The 18,821-nt window shown below is 40.3% G+C and overlaps 1 protein-coding gene across 2 annotated transcripts in view; it reads left to right on the top strand.

Moving 5' to 3' along the window:
* Nucleotides 1-1,295: 1,295 nt before the first annotated feature.
* VKORC1L1 (vitamin K epoxide reductase complex subunit 1L1) overlaps nt 1,296-18,821 on the top strand; it is a 61,511-nt gene continuing 43,985 nt past the window's right edge. Inside the window, exon 1 of one of the 2 annotated variants that reach the window (XM_055409958.2) lies at nt 1,296-1,660. In XM_055409958.2, the coding sequence (XP_055265933.2) occupies nt 1,296-1,660 (365 nt within the window). The remainder of the gene's footprint in view (nt 1,661-18,821) is intronic. The other variant, XM_088833211.1, reaches the window with a different exon arrangement.

Here is an 18,821-nt window from a genome sequence, read left to right as displayed (position 1 = left end):
TTATTATATGATAGTCTATCGCCTGCTTGTCTATGTTCTTACTCCTGGTCTTTCCTTATATTTTGAATAGGCTTTTTCTTCATTCTAATTTTTTAGTTCATTTTTATATTTTACTGTATTACATGAAGTCTGTTGTTGTCGTTCAGTAGCTCATGAATGCTGGTGACTTCCCCCACCCCTGCCATCTTGTTCTCAAGTTCTTAGTTCAGTTCAGTTCAGTTCAGTCGCACCTGTATGTAATTCTGACAATAACCTCTGATGTAGGAACTACTGTTTTCTATGTTTTCGGTTCAGTTCAGTTGCTCAGTCCTGTCTGACACTTTGGGACCCCATGGACTGCAGCACGCAGGCTTCCCTTCCCATCAGAAACTCCCAAAGCTTGCTCAAAATCATGTCCATAGAGTCAGTGACGCAATCCAACCATCTCATCCTCTGTCATCCCCTTCTTCTCCTGCCTTCAATCTTTCCCAGCAGCAGGGTCTTTTCTAATGAGTCAGTTCTTCGAATCAAAGTATTGGAGCTTCCGCTTCAGCATCAGTCCTTCTAGTGAATATTCAGGGTTGATTTTCTTTAGGATTGACTGGTTTGATCTCTTTGCAGTCCAAGGGACTCTCAAAAGTCTTCTCCAACACCACAGTTCAAAAGCATCAATTCTTCGGCTCTCAGACTTCTTTAGTTAAGCCATCTCAAATTCAGCTCACAGGGAAGTGAGGCATTCAGAAATAATTTTAAAAAATAGTTCAGCTTGCACTTGTTGAATACGAAGTGCGTGGAGGTGGTGATGGAGAACATCAGGGAACATAAGCGTGGCTCTAGAGCTTGGCTCTGGAGTTCTGGCCAAAGGCCAAGGTTAATTTGGATTGGGTGAGAAAATAACAAGTGATGACAAAAAAAGGCGGAAAGTATGGCCATTGACTAGCCCCCCAGGAGGTGGGGCCAAGGGCTTATCCAGTCACACACGTTCATATCTTTGAAATTTATCCCTCCCACCCAGTCCTATAGGACCCGCCCGCGCCACCCTACCCCTGCTCGCCCCTCCCACCCCTGCTCGCCCCTCCCCTCCAGCCCCAAAGCCCCGCCCTTCATCCATGGCCCCGCCCCTTCTTTGGCCCCGCCCGCTGCGCGCGCCGAGCCGCCTCTGGCTCCGCCCGCCGGCCGGCCTCTCGGGCGGTTGCGCGCTCCGCCCCCTCCCTCCGCGCCCGCGCGCGCCTTCCCTGCCCGGCCGGGCTCTCTCCTTTCGGGGCGGTTGGGCCGCGCGCCTGTGGGGGCGGGGCCCGGAGGAGGCGGTCGAGCCAATGGGGCGAGGCGGCGGTGGCGGCGGTGGCGGCGGCGGCGGAGGCGGTGGCGGTAGCGGCAGCGGCTGGGTCGGGCCCCGACGGGCGGCGGCGGCTGAGGTGGAGGCGGAGGGAGGCGGCGGCGGCGGTGAAGGAGGCGGCGGCGGCGGCGGCGGCGGCGGAGGGGGGAAGATGGCGGCGCCCGTCCTGCTGAGAGTGTCGGTGCCGCGTTGGGAGCGGGTGGCCCGGTATGCAGTGTGCGCCGCCGGGATCCTGCTCTCCATCTACGCCTACCACGTGGAGCGGGAGAAGGAGCGGGACCCCGAGCACCGGGCCCTCTGCGACCTGGGGCCCTGGGTGAAGTGCTCCGCCGCCCTTGCCTCCAGGTAGCCCGGCTGGGGGGAGCGGGCCGGGAGCGGCCGAGCGGGGCGAGGGCGGAGGCTGGGGGTGGGGAGCGCGCGGCGGGAGCTCGGGCCTGGGGGTGCGGCGGCGGGGACCGGGCCGCGAAGGGACCGACGGCGCCGCGAGCCGGGCCGGGGGCCGCGGCCGGGGCCGGCGGGGAGCGGCGGCCCGGGGTTGGGGGCGGCCGGAGTGCAGGCCGCCGGGGCTGAGGTGGCGGGGCCGCGAGACCGACGAGGAGGGAGGGATGAGGTGGCAGAGTGCAGCCGGGGAGGCCGGAGCGGACCGGGAGCGGTTGGGGAGGCTGCGAAGGAGCGAGTGGGGTTCACGGAGGGTGGGTCCCGGCGGGCTTGACAGATTTCCTGGTTCTTGCCCCGGGAGGCGGGTCGTGGGTGCGGGACCCTGCTCGAGGGAGCCGTGAGGTCAGTGTCCACCCCTCGTCCGGGGTCGCCGCTGCTGCCCTAGGCTGTGCGGCCGGCGTGGGCTCGGAGGTTGCATTTCCCAGTGTATTCCCGGTGCTAGGACAGGTGTTTCCGTGGTCAGGCCTCTTTGTACTCTGGAGCGCTGATGGGAATTTTGCAGACTTCTTGAGACAGTGACATTTGTGGGCAAACACGAATTTGACCCTACTCTGGAAGAAGATACCGGCACTCAACATATCTGATTTCTTGGATTCCCTCTCGTATATTTAAGGGTGCCCGGTGGCCTGAGTTTGGGTCTAGTCTCAGCTGAATTTCAGTAAAATATGTCATGTGTGATGACGATGTTTGGGGAGTAAGGCTGACTTTTAGACATTGTCGGTTATTATAATGAAATACCCACCGAAGATTAAAAATACATAGATTGCTAAACTGGCGGGATTGGTTTGTTTTACTGATAATCTTAGGTTTTTAAGCATGTTGTAGTTGATTTATCTGTTACACTTTATTTTCTGCGTTAGATTTTCCTAGGCAAATTACTTTGAAAAAAAGAGGAATTTATATCTTTAAAGGGGCGGCTCTTTTTTTTTTTTTTTGAGAAGGGTTCCTTTTTTAAAAAGTCGCAAAAGTAAAAGAAATTATTTTACAATTGCTAGGTTACACAGGTTGCACTGTTAATAAAGACATACTGTGCCTAATATTTTGAGTTTGTTAGCGGTAGTCACGTTTGAGCAGTTTCTTCCTCCTCTGTTGATCTGTAAATTACTAGGCAGACAGTCATGTATATAGCTCACTAGTTATTTTGACCTACATATTGGTGATTATATGAACAACCTAGCATTGGAGTTTCTGTCTTGTTACTATTTACAAGCTCCAGGCTGAGGATCTTTTCCCCTTAATGTTCTTAGTGAGCCAGGTACTCTTTCTCATCTGTAACTTTTTAGTAGGAAAATAGTTATCATTATTGCTACATTAGACACAATGTGTTTAAAATGTAGATACCAGTTAACAGTTAAAATACAACAAAGTGACAAAAAGTTTACATTTGTTGTTGAGTATTTTGAACCAAGTTAATAGACCTAACAGACTCTCAAATACCCTTTTGAGGACCGCTGAGTGTATGGGGTCACACAGAGTCGGACACGACTGAAGTGACTTAGCAGCAGCAGCAGCAGCAGAGTGTATTTTATGTAAACATTTGTATATTATTTTCACTATCCATTGGGAAGGACTTTTATACTTAGAGTACCTTGCACCCAAAGTTAGCTGAATAAATATATAATGAAAAGACTGTGCAGCAGTATATATCAGGTATTTGAAAAAAGAAGAAATAAAATAAGTTTTGATATTAGATTAATGTGGAATTTAAGGAGAATTATTGCCAGTTTTTAGCTTTTGGATACATTATAGTCTGTAATAAATTTTACTAGATCTTTTAAGTTTTGGGCATGGAAAGAGTGATTTATGTTATCCAGACTGTATGTTTAAGTTCTTAAAATTGGCTCTTCTTTTAAAAAGAGTGGTTTTGAGTCATGTAGTAAGTACAGATTTTAAATATTTTCCGTTATGTGTCCTGCGAGATACAGGTTTTTGTGCTTTGATTTCATTTTAATAAGGCACCATAAAATAATATAAATAGCATCAAGTGAGATTAAAAGTTTATGTGTAAGACTGAAAAATCTAGATCTCTTTATAATTTTAAATGTGAATTTAATATGTTGTGACTGAAACTAATATTTAATTGTGTAGCTGTGTACATAGACTATTTTAAATTTGCTCACCAAAGGAGGTAAGAAACAAGACATGCTAATAAGAGAAGTAAATAGCTTATTTGCCATGTATACAGTAAAATTCAATAAATTTATCTAGTTTGACCAACTTGTTGGTAAACTACTTGCAAAGCCATATATATATACTATATCTATTTATATACATTATATATGTGTGTATATATATATATATATATTCACAATGGAGATAGAGAAATTTGGAAATTTGCTTGAGTCTGATTTATAGATCAATTTTCTTTTGGAAATAGTAGTCTAAACCTAATTAAAAGTTTTTATTTTGTCAAAGTGAAAGAGGCTTTAAATAAAAGCAAATTATTGGAGGCCTCAAGTAGTAGCTCTTTTTATTTGACTTAAGTATTGATTGCCAGTTAGCAGTAATAGTAAAGAATGTGACTAATTTAGGAACAGAAAGTTTGAGCCCAGGTTTGAGTGAGTAGAATTGAAGATAAAGAATGAAAAAAATCAACCAGTAAAACAAATCCTGAGGAAAGTTCTTTGCCCAAACCCAACATTAACTCATGTAATTTTGGATTGCTGAAACTCACTTTATTCCCATTTCTCAATCCTTCAGTGTCCCAATCCAAGTAAATAGAGATTAATGAGAGAGTCTTGAGGGGTGTGTGTGTGTGTGTGAAGTCCTCTGTTATTTTGGGAGGCATCATTGTCTAAGGAAGTAGTTCCTCAATTTTTTGGATTTCAGAAGTATTCCCCTCCCCAAATTGGGAGGCTGCAAGAGAGGTGCCGGGCTTCTTCCTCGTGGTAAAGAATCCACCTGCTAATGCAGGAGACAAAAGAGATGCACTGTCTATTGTCACTGTCATTTTCAGTAAGGATATTTTAACTCAAATAATTAGAACCGAATCTCAGCGTGAAAGACCTTTAAATTGAATCAGTTAGCTTTGTTGAAAAATTTACTTTCTTTTTGCTTTTCCTCATTTACATTTAAATTACTAAAAAACATCATTGCAAGTCTGCACCAGCCTGCCAGCTCATCCCTGTCTAGTGCACTGAGCTCAGGTCCAAAGATTTTTGGTGGACTCCTAGCTCTTCACTTGTTAGACTGTGACCTCAAGCTAGTTGTCATCTTCATGGAGTCATAGTCACTTCTCCTGTTAAATGGGGATATTAAAACCTACTTTGCCAGATGAATGGTAGGATTAAAAAGGATACACGGAATGAATAAATGGATGATACTTGGAATAAAGTATGTACTCAATTAGTTACAGCTGTTATTGACTGGAGATGGAATGATTATTCTTTTTGCAGTGTCTCATCATAAATGTCTTTAAATAGTACAAGTTTCTTGCTTTAGGTGTAGTATTTATGTATTTTAAATGTAGATTGTTCTAGTATACTTTATTGCTGGAGTTTCCCAGGTGCCTCAGTGGTAAAGAATCCTGCCAGTGCAGGAGATAGGAGATGCTGGTTCGATCCCTGGGTTGGGAAGATCCCTTGGAGAAGAAAATAGCAACCCAGTATTATTGCCTAGAAAATCTCATGGACAGAGGAGCCTGGTGGGCTGCAGTCCATGAGATCACGAGGAGTTAGATACAACTTAACAACTGAGCATGCACACATGCACTTTATGGCATAGTATAAAGACTTTAGTATAAAAACTTAAAGTCCAGAGGTTTCCCTGGTAGTCTAATGGTTAAGACTTCGCCTTCCAGTGCAGGGGGCATGGGTTCAATCCCTTGATCAGGGAGCAAAGTCCCACATGCCTTGGGGTCAAAAAACCAAAGCTTGATACAGAAGCAGTATTGTAACAAATTCAATTAAGATTTTAAAAAATGGTCCATGTTAAAAAAAACACACAAAACTTAATAAAATCCATTTAAACAACTCCAAAGGTATGGCAAGAGACAAAATAATGTGCAGAATATTCTTTAAAGGTATTTCCTGTAAGTTGTATTAGACCCCTTCTTCTAAGAAGAGCTTTTATGTAAGACAGAAATAATCTTGAAAGATTAATAAGCTTGACAATTCATGTTCTCAGAAAGTTGCCTTACTTTGCAAAATGTTGAACTAGTACCCCCTCATATCTTAAAGATAGTACCATCTGTTTAGTACCCTCCTCTTTGAGATACATTTTTGGAATTAAATTAGAACCTAGAAATCTTTGCTGCCCCTAGCTTGGTCCAGCTGTACTCACAGGTTAAACGACTTGCCCAGGGTAACAGAGTTAGTGGCAGTTTGGGACTAGAAGACTAGCTTCCAGAGTACTTGTTTAGAGGGACCACCACCCACCACCTCCATTTTTAAAATTAGATTCTTATACAGATAATATGGGCTTCCCTGGTGGCCCAGACGGTAAAGAATCTGCCTGCAGTGCAGGAGACCCAGGTTTGATCTCTGGGTTGGGAAGATCATCTGGAGAAGGGAATGACAATCCACTCCAGTATTCTTGCCTGGAGAATTCCATGGACAGAGGAGCCTGGCAGGCTGCAGTCGGTGGGATTGCAAAGAGTCGGACATTACAGAGCAACTCAACTAACACACACATAAATAATATGTTCAATGCTTCAAACTTGAAAGATACTAAAGTATATACAATGGATCACCCCTTTCATAATCCTTCTCCCAGGTTTGTACTTCTCCCTTTCCTTAATCAGATATGAAACTTTATAGAGCCATCTTATGTGTATACCAGCATAAATATGACATTAGTCTCCCCGTTTTTTAAACATAAAGCTGCCGTATTCTGTGTTCTGATCTGTACTTTCCTCTTTGCTAGCATTCTTTCCATCACCCCTATACTTTTAAGTGCTTACATTCATGTTTGGTGGAATGTTAATAGTAACTGCTTCTATGTAAGAGAAAATTTGTTCTGCTAGTTAGTTTTGATCAAGATGAATTTAATAAATAAAACAGATTCTTATGTGACCATTGTTTCTTGGGTATGGAAATCTCAGGAGCAGTATGAACATCAGAGTGTAAGCGGAATAGATGTCACAAAGAGGTGAAACTGGATTGCCATATGGTTAGAGATAATTGTTAATACTTGGATAATGTTTACTGTGTGCTAGGCAGTGTTCTGAATGCTTTACATATGTTATTTAATTCTTGAAACTGTCCTGTGAGGCATTTTTATCACCATTTTACAGCTGAGAAGATTGAAGTACGCAGAAGGTAAATGAAACTTGATTTAGAAAATACAATGGCAGAGATCACATTTTTACCCAGGCAAGCTGGCTCTTTACCACTACTTTATTTTTAAATTTTTTGCTCTGCAGCTTGTGGGATCTTAGTTTCCCAGCCAGGAATCAAACTGGTGCTCCCTGCAGTGGGAGCTCAGTCTTAACTGGACTGTCAGGGAAGTCCCTCTTTACCTCTACTTTAAATTCCATTTGATCTGATAGTGATACAGTAATACCAATATGAGCCAAATTTTAAAAAACATACATGCATCCATGCTTTTTTTTCCGTCTGTGCCTAGTTTTGTGTTTTAGCTTTTACTTACTGAGAGTGATCTTTTTGGAAAAGCAAGGACATTACTGTGAAGGCATGATGTTCAAGAAGTAACTCCTTGGAGTGTTTGCTTTCTAAGCCTAAACTTGTAAAGATACGGCTGTTGTCACAACTAGTTAGTGAACAGATTCCTAGTGGGGTAAGGATCAGGAAGACCTAACAGAATAGCTGAGAGAAGAAACAGAAGGTGGATCTAGGTACCTGGAGGTATAGAGGGGAGGGGAAGAGTTTGAATTTGTACTAGGGTCGGGTAGTCCTTTCTGAGAGAGGTGTTGATTCACAAGGACTTGGAGACTAGAGAGTTGGGCCTAGGGTGTGGTGGAGGTAAATCTAAAATCTCCAGAACCAAGAATTTGAGAGAGATTCATTTCCTGGCTGGTTTGAAAGAATTCTAAATATGTGGAAAGGCAAAAATGGTGACCATTCTGTGGGGGAAACAAACAGTCATAGCCTCACATAACAGAAACTTACCTGGGTCAGGAAAGGACTGGAATCTAGAGGCTGGGCAGAAAAATGCACAGCCAGGCATTCTTGTAAGCCACGTGTTCTTGTAAACGTAGATAAGACTTAGAAGCACTGTGCCATGGGTTTCTCTTCTGTACTGTGTTTGTGCTAGATTGCACTAGATTTGTACCAGATTATTAATTTAAAGAATTCATTCCCCAGAATCCTAGTTTTATGGTAGTACAACATGGATTTCATAAGCATTTGAGTCACATTTTTAACATTGTAAACTTTAACACACTGCCTGGAGAGTCCCAGGGACGGGGGAGCCTGGTGGGCTGACGTCTATGGGGTCACACAGAGTCGGACACGACTGAGGTGACTTAGCAGCAGCAGCAGCAGCAGCAAGCATTGTTAACCAGGGCTTCCCTGGTAGCTCAGCTGGTAAAGAATCTCCTGCAGTGCAGGAAACCCCTGTTTGATGCCTGGGTTGGGGACATCTGCTGGAGAAGGGATAGGCTACCCACTCCAGTATTTTTGGTCTTCCCTGGTGGCTCAGACAGTAAAGAATCCTCCTATTTCCACCTGCAATGCGGGAGACCTGGGTTCAATCCCTGTTTTGGGAAAATCCCCTGGAGAAGGGAACGGTTTCCCACTCCAGTATTCCGGCCTGGAGAATTCCGTGGACAGAGTCTGGCAGACTATAGTCCATGGGATCGCAAAGAGTTGGGCACGACTGAGCAATTTCCACTTCACTTCAAACGATACACATTCAAATGTTATATCATGCTAAATTTTAACAAATTAAAGACGGCTGATTTGTACTGCCAGGTTATCTAGGTTAAAAAAAAAATCAGTCTTTAAAGGTTACATTCTATACAGTTGCATTTATATAACATTACGGAGGTAACAAAATTATAGAGATGAAGAATAGATGTTGCCAGGAGTTAGGAATAGGGGAAGGTGTGGTTAAGAAGGCAGCATGAGGGAACTTTGTGGGGAGGGAACAGTTGTGTGTCTCAACTGTTGTTACTCAAAGCTACAAGTGTCAAATGTGATAAAATTGCATAGAACACACACATGAATGTAAAAGTGGTGAAAATATTAATAAACTCTGTGGATTGTACCACGGTCAGTTTCCTTGTTGTGATCTTGCACTAGAAGTATGTAAGATATTACCATTGAAGGAAGTTAGGTGAAGGGTCCTTGGGACCTTCCTGTAGGTTTTTTTGCAAATTCCTGTGATTTATAACTATTTTTAAATGAAACATAAAAAAATAAAGAAAAGGCAATGTATTTAGGATATTTGAGGGAAAATAAACAGAAAAAAACTAAAATTATCCATAATGCCAACAGCCAGGTAACAATTCTTATAATGACATTTCTTGCTTTCTTTGTGCATGTACTTGAATTTCTAAAAATTCTGTTGATTGGAAAAATTGTAGCTTTATATTGTTCTTTTAAAAATTCAGACCAGTGCTTATCTGTTCATGTAAAAGTATAGGAGTAAATTTGCTCCTATAGACAGCTCTCATTGCATTGTGCAGCAACATGTGACTGCTTTGTATATATAATGTCTTGATGTCAGATTAGTATATATTTTAAGCTTCATGTTTTTTTTTTACCAAAATATTTGTGGTTACCACATATTCTCATTGATATTATTAGAGATTTAACTTAGAATTTTCCTACTTGGACTTCTGGACAGGTTTAATAAATCCTTAGAAAGCAATAATGTGCTATTTTTAAAAGAATGACAACTTATTTGTAACTGCTGATCTCTGTGAATCATGTTTTTTCCTTTTTTTTTTTTTGATACTGGGCAGTAAACAAAACAGATTTGTCCCAGTCTTCCAGAACTTAGAGTTTGTGTTCATCAGAAGAATTTCACTGTAAATATTATAAATTTGAGCTTTTCAAATACACTTGTAGAGTAAAATGCTGCTTTAATTTCTCAGATTGTAGGTCCATACAAAATTTCACTTAGAAGAGCATTCCTTTGATTAAAAAAAATTTTTTAAATCCCCTGGATTATGATCTATAAAGTTTCTTTTGTCATTAGCACCTGAAACTGTCAGCATTTCAAGGATGCTGTTGTCACTGTTGTGTGATTATTGACCTTTTGAAAGCAGCAGTGTATTTAGAAGTAAAATAATGAAATATCCACGACAAAATAGGAAGTAAGAGGAGTATATTCAACTCTTAGGAGTTTGGTTTATTTCCTCCTGTCCATTGTACTAGTAGTTACAGTCACAGACTAGAGCAGATGGATCTAGGTTGAAACCTTGGCTCCATGACTTGATCTCTCTTGTCGCAGTTTCTCCATAAAATGAGGATAATAAAGCATCTAACTCAAGATTATTGTAAAAATGAAGTGCACCAATGCACCAATAACCTGTAGACAGTCTTAGCTCAGTGTCTGGCAGAGAAGTAAGTGTATATAAAACTTAGCTATTATTTTAAAATGTGGTTGAGATCATACTGTATGTATTTGATGTCTATTTTCCTCATTTAACAAGTCACAACTCTTTTCTCATGTCATTAAAAATTCCACCTGTAAGGTAAATAGGAGAACATCAGGTGCCCTGTACCTCTGCCAGTATTGGGCATTCTCATTTTTTTACCCCTTTATCAATTTCATGTGTGAAAAATGTCATCTCATTGTTTTGACTTCCTTTTCCCCTCAAGTATAAGCAAGGTTTCATGGTTTTCACATTTGTTTTAACTGTTTGCATTTTATCTCCAGTCTTGCTTGTGTAGATCTAAGAATTTCTATATTGATTTAGATAATGCTTTCTATATTTAAAGTATATGAATAATTTATTATATTTGATAATATTTTTGCCATTTTCTATTTCATTAATTTTTGCAGTACTAGGGGTTTTTTAAAGTATATAAAATTTATTTTTCTTTGTAAGTTTTTCTTAGGTTTTAAGTTTGAAAGGGCATTTCTCATTCTGATATCAGATGAATATATATTTATAATTTCTTTTAGTTTTGAAAAAATTAATTTCTTAATCATCTAAAATGTAGCTTATCAGACTTTAGATGAGTCTGTAACCTAACTTTTGTGCAGACATGTTAATGGGCATTCATATTCCTTCTGGATATTGCCTGTTCATGTCTTTGACCATTTTTTTCCCTTCAGGGTTGTCTTTTTTTTTCTTCTTATTGATTAGCGGGAATTCTTCAGATATACAGTAGTTAATCCTTTGTTGTATACATTACACATATTTTTCAACTAATTTCTTCTCACTTGTCTTTTAATTTCATTTATGGTGTTTTTATTCATATAGAAGTTTACTTTTTATGTGATCCCATCTTTGATTTCTTTGTAGCTTTTGAGGTTTTTTTTTTTTTCCTTTAATCTTGTTTAACAAAATTTCTACCATCCCAAGATTTTTTTTTTAAACTCTCATGTGTTTGAAATTTGTTTTTTTATATCATATTTCACTCTTTCGGTTTGTGTGGAATTTACTTTTTGTCTGCTGTGGGGTAGAGATCTTTTTTCTAAATTGACAGGCTTTTCCTAATTGCACTTATTGACTTGTCCATGTTTGAAATGCTGCAAGAATTTCTTTATATACATAGGGCCTCTGCATTCGCTGTTCGGTTCCCCTGGTGTGTTTGTGTATGTTTCTGCAGAATGCTATTACACAGTCCCCCTTCCCCCTGCAACTTTATATACTGCAGTTTGATATCAGATAGAGCAAATATGCTCATTTTCGGTTTTTTCTTGGCTGTTATCATGCATTTACTGTTTCAAGTGAATTTTAAATTTTATTTAGATAAACTCTAAAAAAAATCCCATTGAAATTTTGATTAAAGTTGTACTGACTTTATAGGTGAATTTGGGAAGGAGACAGCCTTCACTAAAATCTTTTTATCAAGGAACAAACATATTTTGACTTTCTGCTTCTTCTGGAGTTGCTAATCTCAGGCACATTTAACCTAGATGCCCATTGTGTTTTGTTCTGTATGTGATTGATGTGGTACTAGAAATTGAGAAATTTTAGGATGGCATTCTGTTGGGATCCAGGAATATTAGAATTCTCTCCAGTCCACAGCCACAGTTTTCAAATCTATGGGATTCCTAAGGGAGAGATTTATATTAAGTATTTGTACTGGCAATAAAAACACCCAAATTTTGCCTCTTATTCTTGACTAGGACTTGAGCACCAAATCCCAAGACAGAAGACTCAAATGAGCCCCACTGCTTTTATGTGGAGTTTCTGTTTTTCTCAATTTAGTTTAGCTTCATTTGTTTGAAACTGACCCAGGCCATGAGATGAATGTCCTCCATCTCCCCAGTTTTCGAGCACAGCTTGGTCTTTCCCCTGTGATGTGGGCAAAGCTGGCCTGACTCATTCCTATCAGTGCTCAGGGCGTTGTAACCAGAGAGAGCCCATTTGCTCTGGCTGACTGCTGATCTGGCCTTGGCCTCTTGCCTCTGGCCTTTTCTGCCCAAGTAGGTTTAGCCCTGGCCTCTCCCTTGGAGTAGCAGAAGTCCTCTCTTGAAGGCGTCTCATGCTACTTCAGTCACATGGAAGACATGTAAAAGTGAGCCTGCACCTGTGTGCTGACCTTTGCATGGCGATTCTGCCCAGTGGTGCAGACCTAACACTCTCCAATCTTCTTCCTTCCTGAGAAGCAGGGAGAAGAGTGAGAGGGGCCTTCCTTTCCCACTTCTAAAGACAACACGAAAACTTAGAACCGTTCTCGGAAGCATTGGTTTTCTCTTGGTTGTTGCTTTTCCCCAATCAGCCAGAGAGAGGTGGACTAAAAACTGGCTTGCTGAGTATTGCGCATAACCCGTACGCTTTCTTCACTCCGCACCAACCTGCAGTGAGTGACTTATTACTCAGGAGACCTTCTCTTCCTTTGCTTAATGGTTCACCACACACTCTTGATAGTCCTCCCACCTCTTGGGTCCTTCTCAGTATTTTTTGTTTTTTTTTACTGGCTTATCCTTCTGGACCTGCCCGTTCAATGTTGGCATACCCGGGATCAGCCCCGCACCTTCTTGTCAGTCTTCTTTCCCCAAACAGTCATCTCCCTGTCCATGATTTCCCTGACAGGCGAATCCAAAATGTGTCTCTCACCTGGACCTCTCCTTTGAGCTCGAGATTGGCATATCTAATTGCCCACTGGACATCTCTGCCTGGATGTCGCAAAGGTACTATAAATTCACTGTGTCCAAGCTTTAATTCATATCTTTTCCCTGAAAATGCTGTTTTCTTATCTCAGTGAAAGGCATCCCCACCCAAAGTGGTGTGCAAGTCAGAAATCTGGCAGTTTCCCTTGGCTGTCTCTTTATTCCTCTCTTCCCCCAGCAAACCCCATCAGCTACCAAGTCCAGCTGACTTTTTAAAATCTTTGTTTTTTTTCCTGATTTTTAACCTTTTCAGTTTTGTTCTGATACATACAGAAAAATCATTGGTCTGTGCATCTTTCTTTGACATAGTGATTAAGAAGCATAAGCCTTGTAACAAACATTTAGGTCACTAAGTAGACAATTGTCAGCATCGCAGAAAGCCCTCCTGAAAATTCCTGCTTATGAACTATACTTCTGCTCCTTCACTAGAGTGGTCTCTGTCCTGATTTTGTATATATATATATATATATATATATATATATAATTTTATTTATTTATTTTTAGCGATGATGTCTCTTCATTGCTGTATGGGCTTTTCTCTAGTTGCAGCGAGCAGGGTTACTCTTCATTGTGGTGCGTGGGCTTCTCATTGTGGTGGCTTTTCTTGTTGCAGAGCACTGGCTCTCGGGTGCGTGGGCTTCGTGATGCAGCTCGTGGGCTCTAGAGCGCAAGCTCAGTAGTTGTGGTGCACAGGCTTAGTTGCTCTAAGGCATGTGGGATCTTCCTTGACCAGGGATTGAACCCATGTCTCCTGCATTGGTAGGCAGGTTCTTTACCACTGAGCCATCAGGGATGCCCTCTGCCCTGACTCTTATGATATCATAATCACTTTCTTACTTTTCTGCCTAAGTGAAGTGAAGTCGCTCAGTTGTGTCCAACTCTTTGCGACCCCATGGACACCAGGCTTCTCCGTCCATGGGATTTTCTAGGCAAGGTTGCACCCAAATTTGATAGTTTAGTTTTGCCTGCTTTTTCAACCTTATATAAATGGAACCATTTATTTTTTTACTTTACTCTGGCTGTTTCACTCAACATTATTTTGTGAGATTCATCTTTGTGTGATGGAGCTGTAGTTGGTTCGTCATTGTGGAATGTTCTCTTATACAAATATATCACAGTTGATTATTTTGCTCTTTTTTTCATATGAGTTGCACCGGTTTAGATTTCTATCAGCAGTGTATGAGAATTCCTATTATTCCACCTCTTTGCCAAGGCTTGGAATTGTCAATCTGTTCGTTAACCATTCTGGTTTATATATAATGGATTTTTGTTGTACTGTGAGGTATATGTCATATCCAATAAGTTGCAAAAATTTTAAATGTACACCTTGAAGAATATTTTACATATGCATGTACCATATTCACATGAAAATATAGAGCATTTCCATCACTCCAGAAAGTTTCTCATACTCCTTTGCTTACAGAATCTGTATTCTGATAAAACTGTTTTGACTTCTGCTGGTACAAATTTGTTTTGCCTGTTGTTGAACTTCATGTCAGTGGGCTCATAACAGTATGCACTCCTTTGTGTCACACTTCTTTTGCCCAGCATAATAATGTTTTTTGCAGTTTATCCAAGTTGTTGGTTTTATCAGTTATTCGTTTTTCATTGCTTAGTCCCATTTTTGGAGACGGCAATGGCACCCCACTCCAGTACTCTTGCCTGGAAAATCCCATGGATGGAGGAGCCTGGTAGGCTGCAGTCCATGGGGTCACTAAGAGCTGGACATGACTGAGCGACTTCACTTTCACTTTCATGCATTGGAGAAGGAAATGGCAACCCACTCCAGTGTTCTTGCCTGGAGAATCCCAGGGACGGGGGAGCCTGGTGGGCTGCCGTCTATGGGGTCACACAGAGTCGGACACGACTGAAGTGACTTAGCAGCAGCAGCAGTCCCATTTTATGATTATTGTTTTTTTATTGATTGTTGTTTCTAGGTTTGGCTATTGTGAATTAAGCTGCTGTGAACATTCTCACGCACATCTTTCTATATATACATACATACTCATTTCTCTTGAGTATATATTGAGGAGTGGATTTTGGGTCATCAGGCAGACATTTAATTTTATTAGAAACTGCAGAATAGTTTCCCAAAGTGGTTGTACTATTTAACACTCCTTGTTGGTTTTAATTTGCATTCCCCTGATTACTGCTGTGATTGAGCAGCCTTTCATTTATTTATTGACCGTCATCTTTTTGAAGGACTCACTAAAATCATTTGCCCATTTTCCTATCTGCTGTTCTGTCTTTTTCTTTTATGTATGTGTGTGTGTGTGTGTATTTTCGGTATATTGCAGGTATCATCTTCCACTCCTGGCTTGCCTTACCTTTTCGTTTTCTTAAAGGTATTTTTGGATTAACAAATTTTCAATTTTAATATAGTTAAGTACATCAGTCTTTTCCTTTATAATTAGAACTTTTTGTATCCAGGTGATGAAGATATATTTGCTATTGTTTTCTGTTAGGTTTTGCTATTCACAGATCAACAGTCTATGTGGGATTTTTTTAATGGTGTAAGATAGGGATCAATTTAGTTCTTTTCCTATATGAATATCCAATTACTATTGGGTTGACCAAAGTGTTTGGGCTTTTCCCATTACATTGTACAGAAAAACCTGAACAAGGTTTTTGGCCAACCCAGTATTATTGTGGCACTGCTTTTTAAAATGTCCGCTCTCCCCTGCTCTGTAGAGTCCCTTTGGTTGTGAGTCAGCTGGTTGTATAGACAGGGATTTGTCTGGGCCCTCCTATTCCATTTCTCTGTTTTGTCTGTCCTGAGTTGGTGATGGACAGGGAGGCCTGGCGTGCTGTGATTCATGGAGTTGCAAAGAGTTGGAAACGACTGAGCGACTGAACTGAACTGAACTGAACTGATGCCAGAATGCCATTGCATTAAGTAGTCTATATTTCAGTAGTTCTCCTGGGACCATATAGAGTCCCTGAGCCCCTTTAAGGGGTCTCTGAGGTCAAAACTGTTTTCATGGTCATAATAAGATGCTATTTGCTTATCCACTCACTGTCTCATGAGTGCGCAGTAGGTTTTCCAGAGAATGTGTGACGTGTGATATTGGAGTTGACTGAATAAAGGAGCAGATTTGAGAATCCAGCCATCTCCTATTAAGCTAGATGCTAAAGAGATTTATAGAAATGTAAAACAGAGTCACTCTTCTCACTAAATGTTTTGTTTTGGAAAACAGTTGTTTTTCATAAATTTATTTCTGTTAGCATGTGATAAGCTTCTTATTATTTTAAAATGAATTTTCTGTTTAGTTTCAAAGGTAAAATATAAACTCCCATAAACTAAAGCTCTTTAGAGTCTCAATAACTTGTAAGAGTATAAGACTAAAAAGTTTGAGAATTACTACTCTGAGCGACTGAACTGAACTGAACTGAACTGAACTCTAGTTTGATAAATCTTGATATGCAGTAGATAATTCTTGGTTATTTTGGGCTCCTTGCATTTGCATATACCTTTTAAAATTAGCTTGTAAGATTCCACAATGATATGTTTAGGTGCGATTGAAATCTTTATACCAATGAGTCTTCTAGTTCATGAATATTCTCTCTCCATGTGTTTTGATCTTCTTTTGTTTTTTTCCTCAATAATGTTTTATAGACTTCTAGAGGTATTGCATATCTTCCTAACAGAATTTTTGAAGAGAAAAAAGTAATTTAACAATAGGCATAAAATAAAAATCATCAGCATTATGCCATCGCTGGGCAATGTCTTTCTTTTTTTAGTGCTACATAAAATGATTGTATCTTTTTAGAAAAATTTTTATTGGTGTATACTTGATTTATAGTGTTGTGTTTCATATTGAAGGTATCTTGAAGTTCATAAAATATAATCTGTAAACCCATGTAATAACAATATCTCAAACAAGATTTTCAAAACTTGATTCTGAAGTTCATATGAAAGGACAAAAGTGGAATTTTTCATAAAAAGTATGGAAAAGCCAGTGTTCATGAAGAAGAGATTAATGCTATGAGAGTCTGTGTTGAAGCTGAAGTAATTAAGAGCACCAGAGTAGACAAGTTACACTGGATAGAGTTGAGAGGACTGAAGTGACCTCATTTCGAGAAATGTCAAATGTGATAAATATGAAAACAAATTTTTAATAAATAGCATTGGGTAAACTGAGTAGCCATTTGGGGGAAAAAAAAAAAAGCTAGCTTGTGATCTCACTCTAAAAGAGAAAAACCTTGGAGAAGGAAATGGCAACCCACTCCGGTTTCTTGTCTGGGAAATCCCATGGACAGAGGAGCCTGGTGGGCTACTGTCCATGGGATCACAAAAGAGTCAGACATGACTTAGCAACTAAACAACAACAAAACCACAAACAACTTGGTCTTCCTGCCTCTCAGAAAATAAACATTTTTTTTTTAATGAAAAAGAAAAACTTTTATTGAAATTCTATTCACAGGAAAGTACACATATTTAAAGGATCAACTCAACAAATTTTTATGAATGTATACACAAAGTACTCACTGCCTTGATCAAGATGTAGACTATCTCCAACACTTAGAAATTCTCTCTTGTGTTCTTCCCAGTTAATATGACCTCCCCTAGTGATAACCACTATTCTGACCTTTGTCCATAGATTAGTTTTGCCTGGTTTTGGTCTTCACATAAATTGAATCATATGGTAAGTCTTTTGGGTCTAGTTTCTTTTGCTTAACATTTAGGTATGAGATTTATTTATGTTGCACATAGCAACATAATGAAAGCATTTTTAATATGTATGATTGGCAAAGAGAAAAAAGTTCGATTGATTTAGCTAACATGTAGGGGAATAGCTACTTCCATTTTAGTAATAGTTCTTTTTTAGTATTGTGTTGAATTATATTGTGTTAATATGTCACACTTTATTCTACTGTTGATAGAAATTTTGGTTGTTTATATTTTGGGGGGTAAAACTGCTGAGAACATTCTTATGCCTGTTTGTGGGGAGAGCACAAGTGCTCATTTTCTGTTGGAATTGAGAGCAAATGCTGGGTCATAATGTATGTTTGATTTTAGTATGTATTGCCAAACAGTTCTCCCAAGTGACTCTACCAGCTTGTATCCACCAGCAAAGTATGAGAGTTCTGTTTGCCCTAAGTGTTGTGGAACACCAGAAACTACAAGGAAAAAAAGTTGATGGGTTTGCGTAGAGACAGACAAAACCCATGCAGGGCAGCAACTAACATAAACAAAATTAGAACTCCAAAGACACACCAGGAAAAAACCCGCCATGCATCATATTTAAGGAGCTTGTTGTTCAGTTGCTCAGTTGTGCTGACTCTTGGTGACCCCATGGACTGCAGCACACCAGGCTTCCCTGTCCTTCAGTGTCTCCTGGAGCTTACTCAAACTCATGTCCATTGAGTCAGTGATGCCATCCAACCATCTCATCCTCTGCTGTCCCCTTGTCCTCCTGCCTTCCATCTTTCCCAGCGTCATGATTTTTTCCAATGAGTCGGCTCTTCGCATCAGGTGGCCAAAGTATCAGAGCCTCAGCATCAGCATCAGTCCTTCCAATGAATATTCAGGACTAATTTCCTTTAGAATTGACTGGTTGGATCTCCTTGCAGTTCAGGGGACTCTCAAGAGTCTTCTCCAACACCACAGTTCAAAAGCATTATTTCTTCGGTACTCAGCCCTCTTTATGGTCCAGTTCTCACATCTGTTCATGACTACTGGAAAAAACATAACTTTGACTATATGGACCTTTGTCGGCCATGTAATGTCTCTGCTTTTTAATATGCTGTCTAGGTTGGTCATAGCTTTTCTTCCAAGGAGCAAGTGTCCTTTAATTTCATGGCTGCAGTCACCATCAACACTGATTTTGGAGCCCAAGAAAATAACATCTGTCACTGTTTCCATTGTTTC

Source organism: Moschus berezovskii, chromosome 27 (assembly GCF_049115385.1).
Source record: "Moschus berezovskii isolate FMDL1 chromosome 27, NW_MosBer_1.0, whole genome shotgun sequence".
Lineage (NCBI taxonomy): Eukaryota > Metazoa > Chordata > Mammalia > Artiodactyla > Moschidae > Moschus > Moschus berezovskii.
The sequence above is the reverse complement of the archived record's forward strand: the minus strand, read 5'-3'. Positions and strand labels throughout refer to the sequence as shown.